The 13171-nt window shown below is 40.4% G+C and overlaps 1 protein-coding gene across 1 annotated transcript; it reads left to right on the top strand.

Annotated features, from left to right (window-relative positions):
* Positions 1–3051: 3051 nt before the first annotated feature.
* On the top strand, positions 3052–12368 carry LOC117425068 (pleckstrin-2-like). Its single transcript, XM_034041734.3, has 9 exons — positions 3052–3218; positions 3471–3635; positions 4612–4790; positions 5757–5848; positions 6786–6973; positions 7201–7302; positions 8273–8356; positions 8856–8934; positions 9894–12368. Exons 1-9 carry the CDS (start codon positions 3162–3164, stop codon positions 10022–10024), a joined length of 1077 nt encoding a protein of 358 aa, XP_033897625.3. The 5' UTR covers positions 3052–3161; the 3' UTR covers positions 10025–12368.
* Positions 12369–13171: the final 803 nt, after the last annotated feature.

Raw genomic sequence — 13171 nt, 5'->3', positions numbered from 1 at the left:
GTGTCTGGCACAGTCTACACAACAATTTGTAGTAAAGTCATTCACAACCGTGAACAATATTAATAAAAACAGAGCCCTCGCCCTATACATGAGTGCTGGTACTGCCATGGGATCACAGTGAAATGCTTGTATAGCAGTTACGAGTGCTGGCACTGCCATGGAATCACAGTGAAATGCTTGTATAGCAGTTAGTGCTGGCACTGCCATGGGATCACAATGAAATGGCTTGTATAGAAGTTAGTGCTGGTACTGCCATGGGATCACAGTGAAATGCTTGTATAGCAGTTACGAGTGCTGGCACTGCCATGGGATCACAGTGAAATGCTTGTATAGCAGTTAGTGCTGGCACTACCATGGGATCACAGTGAAATGCTTGTATAGCAGTTAGTGCTGGCACTGCCATGGGATCACAGTGAAATGCTTGTATAGCAGTTAGTGCTGGCACTGCCATGGGATCACAATGAAATGCTTGTATTTCAGGTTATAGAATGAATTCTGCCTCCCTAGAAAGGGTTTGTACACTGCCACTTTTTCATATGACATTTGCGGCAGTAACTTGTTCCCCCCAAAAAACATTTGTTCAGCCCTCCATGAACAGTAGCTTCCATTCTGCAGTCCTACATGAACTCCCCTGAACTGGTTCACATTTAAATGACTGCCTGTTTGCACAGGTAGCCAACTGAGGGACGTTTCTCCTTTTAAAACATGCTTACCGTGAAGTTTATTCTGCATTATTACAATTGCTTCATGTGTCGTGAGACAGCTTGGAATATTTCATTTATAATCTTCTACACTACAACTGCTGGAGAAAACCTACTTGGTGCACAGTGACATAGTGGCATGCAGGTTTCAAAGGACCAGGCAGTCAGGATTGCTGATTGAGTGCACAGGCTACATTATTGAAGAATGAAGGAATTACTTTTTAACTGAACATCATATATAATGAACTCAGGAAAGACTGAGTTTATCCTGTATATCTGCGTTGTTTCTACAGCAGTCTGCACATTTATTAGAACACCCCGTTGCTTCTGTTGTCTTGATTTGTTGTGCATGAAATCAAACCACTGGAACTGAAAATCTTGGGGAAACTGTCAAAACAGGCAAATGAATGATTGTCTAATTTAATTGATGACTTTAATAGGACACACATGTACTTCATTTAAAATAGCAGGAGGAAAGGAACAAGTAGCCACAAATGGTCAAATGCATGAGACTTTTTAGAAGTTGTTTAAGATGCCTAATTAAAGCAGAAAGTGGTGTAACACTTTCACACAAGTGCTTTTGGTTTCTACATCACTGATTACTGACCGAAAATTGAAATTCTCACCACCAGGTAGGTAGGTATATAAAGGCTATAAGTGACCCATCTTGAGGTGTCTAATACATTTGTACACTGCTGTATGAGGTGCTAGTAAGCCCTTACATGTCCTGTGGTGCCTCTTTAAAGAAACTTGACTCCTCTTGGTTAATGAAGCACTTTTTTTGTAAACACAGCCCTCCTTCTAAACGGTGGTTACAGGTCCAAAATACCCTTGCGTTCATCACTGCCAGAATCTTCCACCCGTACAGGCTTGAACCTGCGTCTGCAGCCTCAAGAAGATTACAATGCAGCTGGTGCACTTTCTTCATACGAGTGCTAACACATCAGATTATGCACACCTTCCTTCCACATAATAGATGGAAACAGAAGTACCACCAAAAAAGTATCTTTGTCTTGAATGTGTGTTTAAAGGCCACTGTGTAGACTGACCTGGAATTCTGTAGCTGCCCTCGTGTACCAGTCTAGACTCGAGCAGCTTCACTCATTCTATTCTGTTGAGTGGATTGAGCACATACATGAATCATGATGAGTCACTCACAGGTTTACTGTGCTTACACTTCAGTAGCAAACGCTTATGCAATAGCTTATGATATAATATACAATTTGAATTTAATTTCCATATATGAAAATTAAAATGATAGCTAGAATACAAAAGTACTGTATAAAAACACTGTAGTTTTATATAAAGTAGTTCAGTATGTACAGCAGTAGGCCATACTATACTACTATATACTGTACTATAGTTAATGTTATATTTAGTATACTATAGTATTTTAAATGGATATCTACATTTTCACTGCTTATTTGAATACAGTTAGTTTGTGGAGAAAAAAAAAATCTCCAAAATAATTTACTGGCCTACACATATTTCACAGGACTGAAGTTTCATTAGTTGTTTAGTGAAATTGTCCAAGTTGAAAACCAGTGCAGGATCCGTAGACATTCGCTTTTTTTGCCCATTCTCTGCACTGTACCACTTATAACAATAATTTAGCTACAATGTACTTAAGCATTATTATTTAAAGTAACTACCACTACATGCCAAACCGTGCGTCATTTCCCCCGAGGCCGGACACCTCGCTTGCAAGATGACGATAAGTACAGCCACGCGGCTGTTTACCTAGCAACCGATTCAAACACGTTCGAGAGGAAAAGGTGCGCCTGTCCAAAGAAACGCATGTCAACCCCTGATTCAAAGAGAAAGCACAGCGACAACAAAAGCAGTTGACTTTATTAGGAGTCACTACAGCCTGAGAAAAAAACATAACAAGTTTTAAACACAGAGGAAAAACGTAGCTTTTGAGCCGTCACCGTGTGTAGCTTGTTTAACTTCTGATAATACGCTCTTCTTCTTCTTCTTCTTCTTCTTCTTCTTCTTCTTCTTCTTCTTCTTCTTCTTCTTCTTCTTCTTCTTCTTCTTCTTCTTCTTCTTCCTCCTGTTATGCTGCATTTCTTTCTCAGATAATTTGATATACAAGGATGTTTAAGCATTAACCTGGTAAACATCGCGTACGTGGTTGCCATGTACTTTTGCTTAAAATGTTTAAAACTGGTAATATCGAGTCAATAAAAATATTAGACTTTAAGTGATTAAACAGGGTTGCTGAAACAGAATGATAACAATCATTAGAACTATACGGGCATTGAAGATTATATTGTTGCGCCTCCAGCGCACTGCATATGTACACTTTGTCATCGCCGCTAGCCAGGTGTAGACTGGGTGGGGCAGACCCGTGACGTCACCGGCTGGGTGAGCTCTGGACCTTTAAATCCCAGCTCGCGCCTGCATTCTGACACAACGAGTACGAATTTGTCAAGTCTTGTGAAGTCAGTGCACAGAATGGATACGATCCAGGATGAAAACGCAATTCTCAAGGAAGGGTTTCTAGTGAAAAGGGTAGGTATTCCGTAACATTTCATAACACACAAGGCATGTTGTTTTCACCACAAAAATACTGCCGAGGCTGTTTCAGAAATGTACATACCTGATAGTATATATTTGTGTCATAATACATAATAAATCTATTTAAAAATATCCAATATAAACCGTACATTACTGGTACCTACGCGCAATATTAAAACCTTTTAAAATGGTGTTTTACTTTTGAAGTCTTTATTGAAATGTATGTTTTATTTGAATTATGTATAGGGCCACATTGTGCACAACTGGAAGACGCGCTGGTTCGTTCTCTTCCCGGACAGGCTTCTGTACTACAGATACGAAGGAGGGAAGCGGGAGTCCTGTCCCAGGGGCAAGGTCTTCCTCGCGGACTGCAAAGTTACCTGTCCCTGCCTGGAATACGAGAACAGACCGGTAAGGAAAGACAATACGCTGCAGCCATTGAAAACATTATCGGTCCTGCTATCATAGGTGCCCGGCCTGTTTTGAATTTACTTGCTGTACTTTACAGTAGTTATTGGCTTGTCTGTAGCAAATAGAACATGCTCCAGGACTGTTCTAAAACTCAGGGCTCTTTTTTCTTGTTACTTGTATAGAAGTTTCCTTTACCTTCAATGGTGTGTAAATCGTTTAACAAAAGTGCCAAGTTAGGGTTTGAAAGAACAATGAATCTTGTGTTTCCTTATGTTACCAAATATAACCTCCTGTAAATCAGGTGGACAAACGTTTCAGCCAATACAAAAAACATCTTCTGGAGAATGTAAACAAACCGGGATGTGCACAGTGGCTGCCATCTTGCTTGAACACAAGATCATCTTGCAAAGGTTCTGTTCTGATAGGCAATGGGAGCACAACTGAGGGCAACTACAGTAGTATGAAGCTGCTATTGATGGACTGGTGCCAGGTGCTCATATTTTGGTATTTTGACATTAGAGCCCATTCACAAAACTTTAAAGTTTTTAAAGCTGCTCACGGTTAATTATACGAGGGTTGCTTTCTCAGCTGTTTTAGAAAGAGTTAGAAGTTTATTCTCATTTTTTTAAAGCACTGTAATCAAAAAGCAGACCTTAAAACATTCCTTAACGTGTTTAATAGGGCCCATGGTATACCAACTAATTAACCAATAACAATGTTTATTTAAAGAAAATTAACAAACTGAAGAATACATTGGTTAAGACTTCTAGTCTAAACATTTGTCAACGAATTACTACACTACACAATGATATATGATTCTGATATTTTAAAAACAAACTTACCTACACACTTAAGCATTATTTTTTTTCACTTATTCACACAGTTGTAAACTGATTTTGTGAACACTACTGAGTGGACTGCCAAACCTTCCTGTAAGGGCGTGACTACATTTGCTTTTCTTTGTTGTTTTAAACAGATGGTGATTAAATTAAAGACACAGAAATCGACGGAGTATTTCCTTGAAGCGTGTTCTCGGGAGCAGCGTGACACATGGGCGTCCAGCATCACAGCGGCTATCCACACGCTGCGCCCCGCGCAGGCTCCGAAACCAGATCCGGAGCACTCGCCCATAGAGCTGCACAACGTCAGCTTGAGGTGAGTCTCCTCCTGCAAACCTATTCTAAAAACATTCCGAAATTGATCTTAGCTGGTGGCCCACAGGGAGGGCTGCATTAGTCTTTGTATTCCTGTGGGTTAAGCGTGCAATCAGCTTCAGTGAATGCCCTATGAGTCTGGGCAGGGACTAGGCAAACTGGGCTTCACCTCCACGGTGCAGTAGCTTGGATACATTATTTTCTTAAGATTATAAAAGCAGTAAGAAATTACTCGGAACAGTGACTGAGCGAATCTTTCCTGCAGCTGGCTGTTCTTGTGTGCCAGGCAGTGTTGTGTGATACACTGCTGTTACGGATTCTGTCCTGTCCCCTGTCTGTGAGATGAGAGGAGGTTAAAAGCTCTAACCATGAATGCAGACGACCCCCGCTCTTTTGCATTGTGGTTATCTCTTTAGGTGCACCGGGTTGCTGGTTTGCTCCCAGTCTCCACCCTGTTACACGCACTACTCTTATACTGTTTCAGTTGTTTTTATTCCTCTCTTAGGTTTTTTTTCCCTTGCCTTTGCTCTTCCATATATGTTTCCTTTGTGTGTGCTGGACATCCAAATCACAAACCAAACAGAAGTTATTACTGTTTAAACTCTCTTTAGAAAATCAGTATTTATTGAAAAAGTGGAGATCACTCCTGTCGTCTCCATCCTCTCACTAAGAAAAAATGTAAATGCCCTGCACAGAATATAATGTTTAATATTTATGAATATGAATGGAAATAAACTCCTGATAATATTACTTTGGTTATTACACTATCTGGTTAAAACCAATCAATTATATCAATCTATATCTTAAAATCACTTGTTAGTTAGATAGTCTTTTTAAGTAGGATTTAAACTGCAACAGCAATAGAGAACACACATAACAGGATATTGAACAGGAAATAAATGAGATATGAGTTAAAGATTTGTTTATGATTGCATGTCATACTGACAAAGCTGTTTGTATTTCACAGCCAGGTGGCGGATTCAATGCATGACATTCACAGTGGGATCAAACTAATGAACCACATAGAACAAGGCAGCTCTTTCAAGAAGTGTTTCACAGGTAAGCTTGGTTTAAACATGCTTCGAGTGATCCCTTCCCTGGGATTAGTTGAAGAGTGTGTAATTTACCTGTTGCATATTATATGATGGTAATTTAATTAGTACGCTACTGATACAGTAAGGTCATATACTGTATATAGGATTCTGTTTGACCATTACCATTATATGGAGCTGGGTGTGGTTTGACAATATGATCTCATATCTAGTGTTGAAATCCAATGTGTGAATGCTTGCTGACTAAATACTTTGTGATTCCATCTGCTAAGGAAGTTTAATACCGGCTTGTGGGCTTGTTCACATGTATCACCTGATGTCACGTAGTGTTTATTGTGCAAGTGTGCGGTTAACTACTGTACATTGGTATGCTCCATAGTATAATAGTTTTTCTCTTGTACTGCTGGTTGGGAGTTGTAAATTCAGGCTGGGTTGAGCTAGGCAAAGGTACCTGCCTATTGGAAGACAACCCAAACCTTTCCAGGATTAACCAGGGCGGTACGGTATAGGTATCTATTTTAATGTGATTCATTTAACACAGGGCTATGTGAAAGGGTACCCACAATACACAGGGTTTTTTTCAGGACAGTTACCCACCTGTAAGTATCGCAAACAAGCAAGAGAAGCTGCGCTGCAGTGTTGTAAGTGTTGAACGTACATTGGTCTGTATGTAAGTATCACAAGGCCTCACAATAAAGAAAAAACACTTTCTATTGAAGTTTACAGAATTCTTCTAACACCCTGGGTAACCTCTGCGGACCTCTAGGCGGTCCCTGTACCCCGGTTTGAGAACCTCGATCTAATCTGTTATGGGGCATCTACTGCCTTATCTAGTTGGGCAGGTGGTGGGTTTGAGGCAATTCATGAATGAAATGGATTGTGTGTTGTGGGGGTTTGTCCTGTACTGGTGTTGATTCAGACTGTGCTGTTTTTCTTCTCCACAGGCTCTGCTCTGGTCGACTGGTTGGTCTCGCTCAATTTCGTGGTGACTCGTTTTGAAGCGGTGACGCTGTCCTCCGCGCTGATGGATGAGAACTTTGTGAAACCCATAGGGATTAAGAGTATCGAGGCGATCAGGAGCGGGGAGCTGTCCGATCAGTTTCTCGACGACTCTACGGCGCTATACACCTTCGTACGTTAATTAATGCATTCCTTTTCATATGGTAATTCAATACTAAAGTATAAAAGGACAATGCCTTTTGCATAAAAAAAATAAAGTATTCTGCAGTATAGTACAGGAAGTGACCCTAACTATCAGTTCCTGATTACAATGCCAGAAGCACCCACCTGCAGTGTCCTGACAGGACAGTCTGTATGGCTGAGCTGTCTCAGATCAGAACCTTGTTTTCCTCTCCTCAGACGGAGCGCTACAAGAGGAAAGCCAGCGTGAAGCATGAAGTCAGTCTCTCGGCAGTGGAGCTCAGCGGAAGAGTTGTGATTCAGGGATATTTACTGAAGCAGGTTCGTTTTAATCCACAACAGCCATCCTCAATTCTCTGTAGGATCAGAAGCACATTGTAACTATTCGAGTTAGTTTAGTTGGTAGCCACGATTATTTTGTAGTTACGCTTTTGCATGTTTAGTAGACAGAAAACCTGAGGATGAGATTGTCATTGTGATGCATAATCAATTATGTATCAAAATTGCATTCCTGAAATACAGTAATCCGTCGCGTATCCGACTGCGGTGGGACCTGAGTCAGGGCGGATATGTAAAAAGTTGGATAAATGAATCCTGTTTTAAATACAATTATACACAGCTGTAACAATTACTATATTTACACAATTATTTTTTTGAGATTCAGCTTTTATTAGGGAGCTCCCCTGAATCCCTTGTTTAGAAAGATACAGGGTATTAATGCTTGTGACAGAGTAGCCGTCTGCCGTGTGGGTGCGTGCATTCGCTGCTGAGTGACAGGCAGGGGATAGAGGTTGAAGTTGATACGCCCCGCAGGTGAACAGGATTTATTTACATATCAACACACTGAACAGCTCACGTGACACTACCAGCAACATACAACACAGTGTACGGAAGCTTTGGTGGGATCTGCAATCTTCTCTGTTCAACAGTAAACTAACGTTGCTGAAGAGCTTGATCATGGCAGATAAACAGTTAGGGCGGATGTGTGATGGACGGACACACAACAGACTGTATATCTAAAATATACATTGATGATAATTCTAATCACAAACGAGGGCCTGAAATAGATATGGAAACATTTAACATGTGATTAACACAGACTGTTTTTTTTCAAAGCCCATTTTGATTAATTAAATCAACTTTTCTCAACAGATTTTTAAAATAACCACTATCTCACATATGTACATCATGTATATTTCACATATAACATGGCCAGAAAACAATTCCTAACAAAATCTGAATTCTGTATAAAAGCCAGATATATTATTAATGCTGTTAATTGTTACCCCAGGGACACAACAGAAAAAGCTGGAAGGTTCGGCTGTTCATTCTGAGGGCGGAGCCTGGTTACCTGCATTACTATGATCCCTCCCGCGTGAGTACTGGACTTTCCAAACTTTATCCAGGGGCTGCGTAGATAAAGACTCTGCAGCTGCAATACTAAAGGGCAATAAGAGCACAATGGCATCTAGTGAACCGATTATGCTTGAGTGTTTTAAAGGTATGGTTAACGCCGTGGATATAAAGCCCATTGAAATAAACAGGAGGATGAATCTTGCCGTTGTATAACTGTGGTTCTTCTTGGGTTTCTGCAGGGTAGTTCACTGGTGTTAGAATGGGATTGCAGATACTGTATCATGTTCCTGTAAGGGCTTCTAATAATTACTCTGTGGCTTTTCTAATTGGTGTTTACTTGCTCTAAAGCATCTAGAATTAATATTAAGATCACACTTATGAAAATGCAGGTGATAGAAAGTGTCTCTTTAAGGGTGTCCATTGTTAAACAGCAGTTTCAGTGTATAAAGGGAGCAGATGAGCTCCGACTCTCCTGTAAGAATAATAGTTAATCCAGTGCAACTCCTGTCATTCTTTAGGACGACCATCGGCCAGTCGGAGGATTTCCACTGCGGGGCTGTCTCGTCTCGGCACTCGAAGACAACGGAGTTCACTCGGGTACGGCTCACTGGCACTTCACTTTTATTATAGAGTTCACTGTGCTGCTGTAGCTCTACTTATGGCACATTGCCACCTCAGTTGAATTCACTTTGAAGTCATCCCTGTTTGTTTCCATCAGCAGCAGAGAGACCGAGATCAACCCGGTTTGAACTAAGACACTGCCAGCCCCTGTTAGGATTGTGGGCTGGAACTGACCTAATGTGTTAAGCCTCAAACTGCAGAAACAAACATGTAGACATAATGTAAGGCAATTCAGTATTTATACTACCTGGGAAATAGTTGAGGTAGGTGAAGGAATCTGCAGATTGGATTGTAGACAACAGATCGAAATGATCGTTAAAAAATAGTGTTCTATTTTAATAATTTAAACAATAGATCCACATTCATTGAAAAAGCATAGACCCCATAAGGATTAAACTAAAATCAGCTTTAACCTCAACAATGTAATCATGGACCAAGAGATAATAACTCTTGTGCACATTTAATCCAGTGGTTTTTGCTTGCACAGTATGCAGTACATACTGTATTTACTGTAATACAAGCCTATGCTGTGATGAATCTGTCCAGCATACACTTTTAGCTGAAGCTTTTGGAGTTTTGAAGTTCATTGTATGACAGAGTGCATGCTGATCAAGGCTTCTCCAGTGAATATCTATGTGGAGACAGAGCAGTGACAGAGTGCACGCTGATCAAGGCTTCTCCAGTGAATATCTATGTGGAGACAGTCAGTGACAGAGTTCACGCTGATCAAGGCTTCTCCAGTGAATATCTATGTGGAGACAGAGCAGTGACAGAGTGCACACTGATCAAGGCTTTTCCTGTGAATATCTATGTTGAGACAGAGCAGTGACAGAGTGCACGCTGATCAAGGCTTCTCCAGTAAATATCTATGTGGAGACAGAGCAGTGATTGAATACAGCAGGCACTGGATGCTAATATGTTCCTCTGTCCCACAGGAGTGAAGGGGAAGCTGCAGGGCAATCTGTTCAAAATAATAACTCAGAACGACATCCACTACTACATCCAGGCCACCTCCAAGGAAGAGAGGCTGGAATGGATCAGCGCCCTGAAGCAGCTGACGTGTTAGCAGGACGAGAAGATTTCAGGGCTGGGACAGTGACGTGATGTGTGTGTAAGGAGCAGTGTTGTGTGATGGTGAAAACCGTCTCTGCAGTACAGCGGGTAAAAAGCAACTTGTTACGGATGTGAAATATCCCAGTAATCGTAACTAACGTCTACTTCTAGATTCACTTTGTATCGTTTTCTGTTTCTGTTCTTTCCTTGGCTGAATGTCTTGCCGGTGCTGTCTGATGTATTTCTTAAATCCATTACAGGATAGATGTTGAAGGGGGGCAGGTTCATGGTTTCACTCTGGTGTACCAAAGGCACTTGGAGATTAGACATGCATTCATATAGGAGTGATGTGTTAATTAAGCCCAGTTGTTAGCCTAGCTTTCTTTAAGGAATACAGCCCAGTATCTCCAATAACTGCTTCTGGAATCAGAATTACTTCTTGGTACTTGCCCTGATTATTTTGCTATGCATTCTGTGAGTGTACAATTAATGAATAATGCTCATACTAAATGAGCAGCTGTAGAAAGGTTTTTAATTAACATATTTATACATATACAGACTATACTCATTTTTATAGTACATGTTTTTATTGTATCTTTGTACACTGCCCTGTGAACCAGTGCTTGTAGTTCATATTGTATCCATCGTCAAACGCTTTTAATGTCATTTCAATGGGGCCCAGCAGAAATAGTGACAATGAGAGCTGACTTCATAAGTTCATAAACCTGCTAAAACATATTTACTGTGTGAAACTCCACATACAGTACTGTTGTGATCACAATACTGTATTTATTTATGTATTCATTATTCAGTGTTCTACCATTATGAACGTTGTAACACCACGGAAGCCAGAACATTTCAATAAACACCTTTAACCTGCAAGCTCTCCAATCGTGTGCTCGCATTTCAATAAACACCTTTAACCTGTAACTACATGCAAGCTCTCCAATCGTGTGCTCGCATTTCAATAAACACCTTTAACCTGCAACTACATGCGAGCTCTCCAATCGTGTGCTCGCATTTCAATAAACACCTTTAACCTGTAACTACATGCGAGCTCTCCAATCGTGTGCTCGCATTTCAATAAACACCTTTAACCTGCAACTACATGCGAGCTCTCCAATCGTGTGCTCGCATTTCAATAAACACCTTTAACCTGCAACTACATGCGAGCTCTCCAATCGTGTGCTCGCATTTCAATAAACACCTTTAACCTGCAACTACATGCGAGCTCTCCAATCGTGTGCTCGCATTTCAATAAACACCTTTAACCTGTAACTACATGCGAGCTCTCCAATCGTGTGCTCGCATTTCAATAAACACCTTTAACCTGCAACTACATGCGAGCTCTCCAATCGTGTGCTCGCATTTCAATAAACACCTTTAACCTGCAACTACATGCGAGCTCTCCAATCGTGTGCTCGCATTTCAATAAACACCTTTAACCTGCAACTACATGCGAGCTCTCCAATCGTGTGCTCGCATTTCAATAAACACCTTTAACCTGTAACTACATGCGAGCTCTCCAATCGTGTGCTCGCATTTCAATAAACACCTTTAACCTGCAACTACATGCGAGCTCTCCAATCGTGTGCTCGCATTTCAATAAACACCTTTAACCTGTAACTACATGCGAGCTCTCCAATCGTGTGCTCGCATTTCAATAAACACCTTTAACCTGCAACTACATGCGAGCTCTCCAATCGTGTGCTCGCATTTCAATAAACACCTTTAACCTGCAACTACATCCGAGCTCTCCAATCGTGTGCTCGCATTTCAATAAATACCTTTAACCTGTAACTACATGCGAGCTCTCCAATCGTGTGCTCGCATTTCAATAAACACCTTTAACCTGTAACTACATGCAAGCTCTCCAATCGTGTGCTCGCATTTCAATAAACACCTTTAACCTGTAACTACATGCGAGCTCTCCAATCGTGTGCTCGCATTTCAATAAACACCTTTAACCTGTAACTACATGCAAGCTCTCCAATCGTGTGCTCGCATTTCAATAAACACCTTTAACCTGTAACTACATGCAAGCTCTCCAATCGTTTCTCCACATCATAAGAGGCGTGGAAATCATCTGCATCGCTGATAGATACTGATATTATCAGGAGTGTGATAATCAAGTCGTATGGAGCTGGTGCCTATTGACTCCTACTATTATATTATCATTCTTCTGTCAATATGTAGATGATAAGCAGAAAAGGACAATCATTAACTGGATTCATTTTAAACAGATTTGACTGTATATGTGGTCATTGTATATTTTTTTTGTAATAGATTTGTAATTGTTTTGTATTACATGATATGCACCTTTACACAAAAATAAAATGTAATAATATCACCTGTAACCTTTTCTCATGAGTTATTTTTCAACCGTTAACTCATGAGTTATTGAAAAAAAATGTGTCCAGTTTGATTTTATTAATAAAATTAAAGTTTGATATTCCTGAAACTGTTCTGGACTTTTGGCAGCTTTTTATTAACAACATTAAAGAACAGTTTTACCAACATTAAACTTTATTTTATTTATAAAGCACATTCTTTAAACAACTCACAAACTAAAGCTTTGTGAGTGGAGCCCATTCTGCAGTTCTAAAAAATGATCCTTCATCTGAGGAGTTGCCCATTCCTGGCTTATAACATTGAGCCTATACAGTGCCTTGCGAAAGTATTCGGCCCCCTTGAACTTTGCGACCTTTTGCCACATTTCAGGCTTCAAACATAAAGATATGAAACTGTAATTTTTTGTGAAGAATCAACAACAAGTGGGACACAATCATGAAGTGGAACGAAATTTATTGGATATTTCAAACTTTTTTAACAAATAAAAAACTGAAAAATTGGCCGTGCAAAATTATTCAGCCCCTTTACTTTCAGTGCAGCAAACTCTCTCCAGAAGTTCAGTGAGGATCTCTGAATGATCCAATGTTGACCTAAATGACTAATGATGATAAATAGAATCCACCTGTGTGTAATCAAGTCTCCGTATAAATGCACCTGCACTGTGATAGTCTCAGAGGTCCGTTTAAAGCGCAGAGAGCATCATGAAGAACAAGGAACACACCAGGCAGGTCCGAGATACTGTTGTGGAGAAGTTTAAAGGCGGATTTGGATACAAAAAGATTTCCCAAGCTTTAAACATCCCAAGGAG

This window comes from Acipenser ruthenus, chromosome 18, assembly GCF_902713425.1.
Source record: "Acipenser ruthenus chromosome 18, fAciRut3.2 maternal haplotype, whole genome shotgun sequence".
Classification (NCBI taxonomy): domain Eukaryota; kingdom Metazoa; phylum Chordata; class Actinopteri; order Acipenseriformes; family Acipenseridae; genus Acipenser; species Acipenser ruthenus.
This window is presented reverse-complemented; position numbering and strand designations above follow the sequence as displayed.

Excerpts from the sequence above, each read along its gene's own strand:
- LOC117425068 (XM_034041734.3), top strand. The coding sequence starts at position 3,162 with ATGGATACGATCCAGGATGAAAACGCAATTCTCAAGGAAGGGTTTCTA. Across the intron at positions 7,303-8,272 it reads AGGGATATTTACTGAAGCAG|GGACACAACAGAAAAAGCTG; the intron begins GTTCGTTTTAAT and ends TTGTTACCCCAG. Across the intron at positions 8,935-9,893 it reads AGACAACGGAGTTCACTCGG|GAGTGAAGGGGAAGCTGCAG; the intron begins GTACGGCTCACT and ends TCTGTCCCACAG.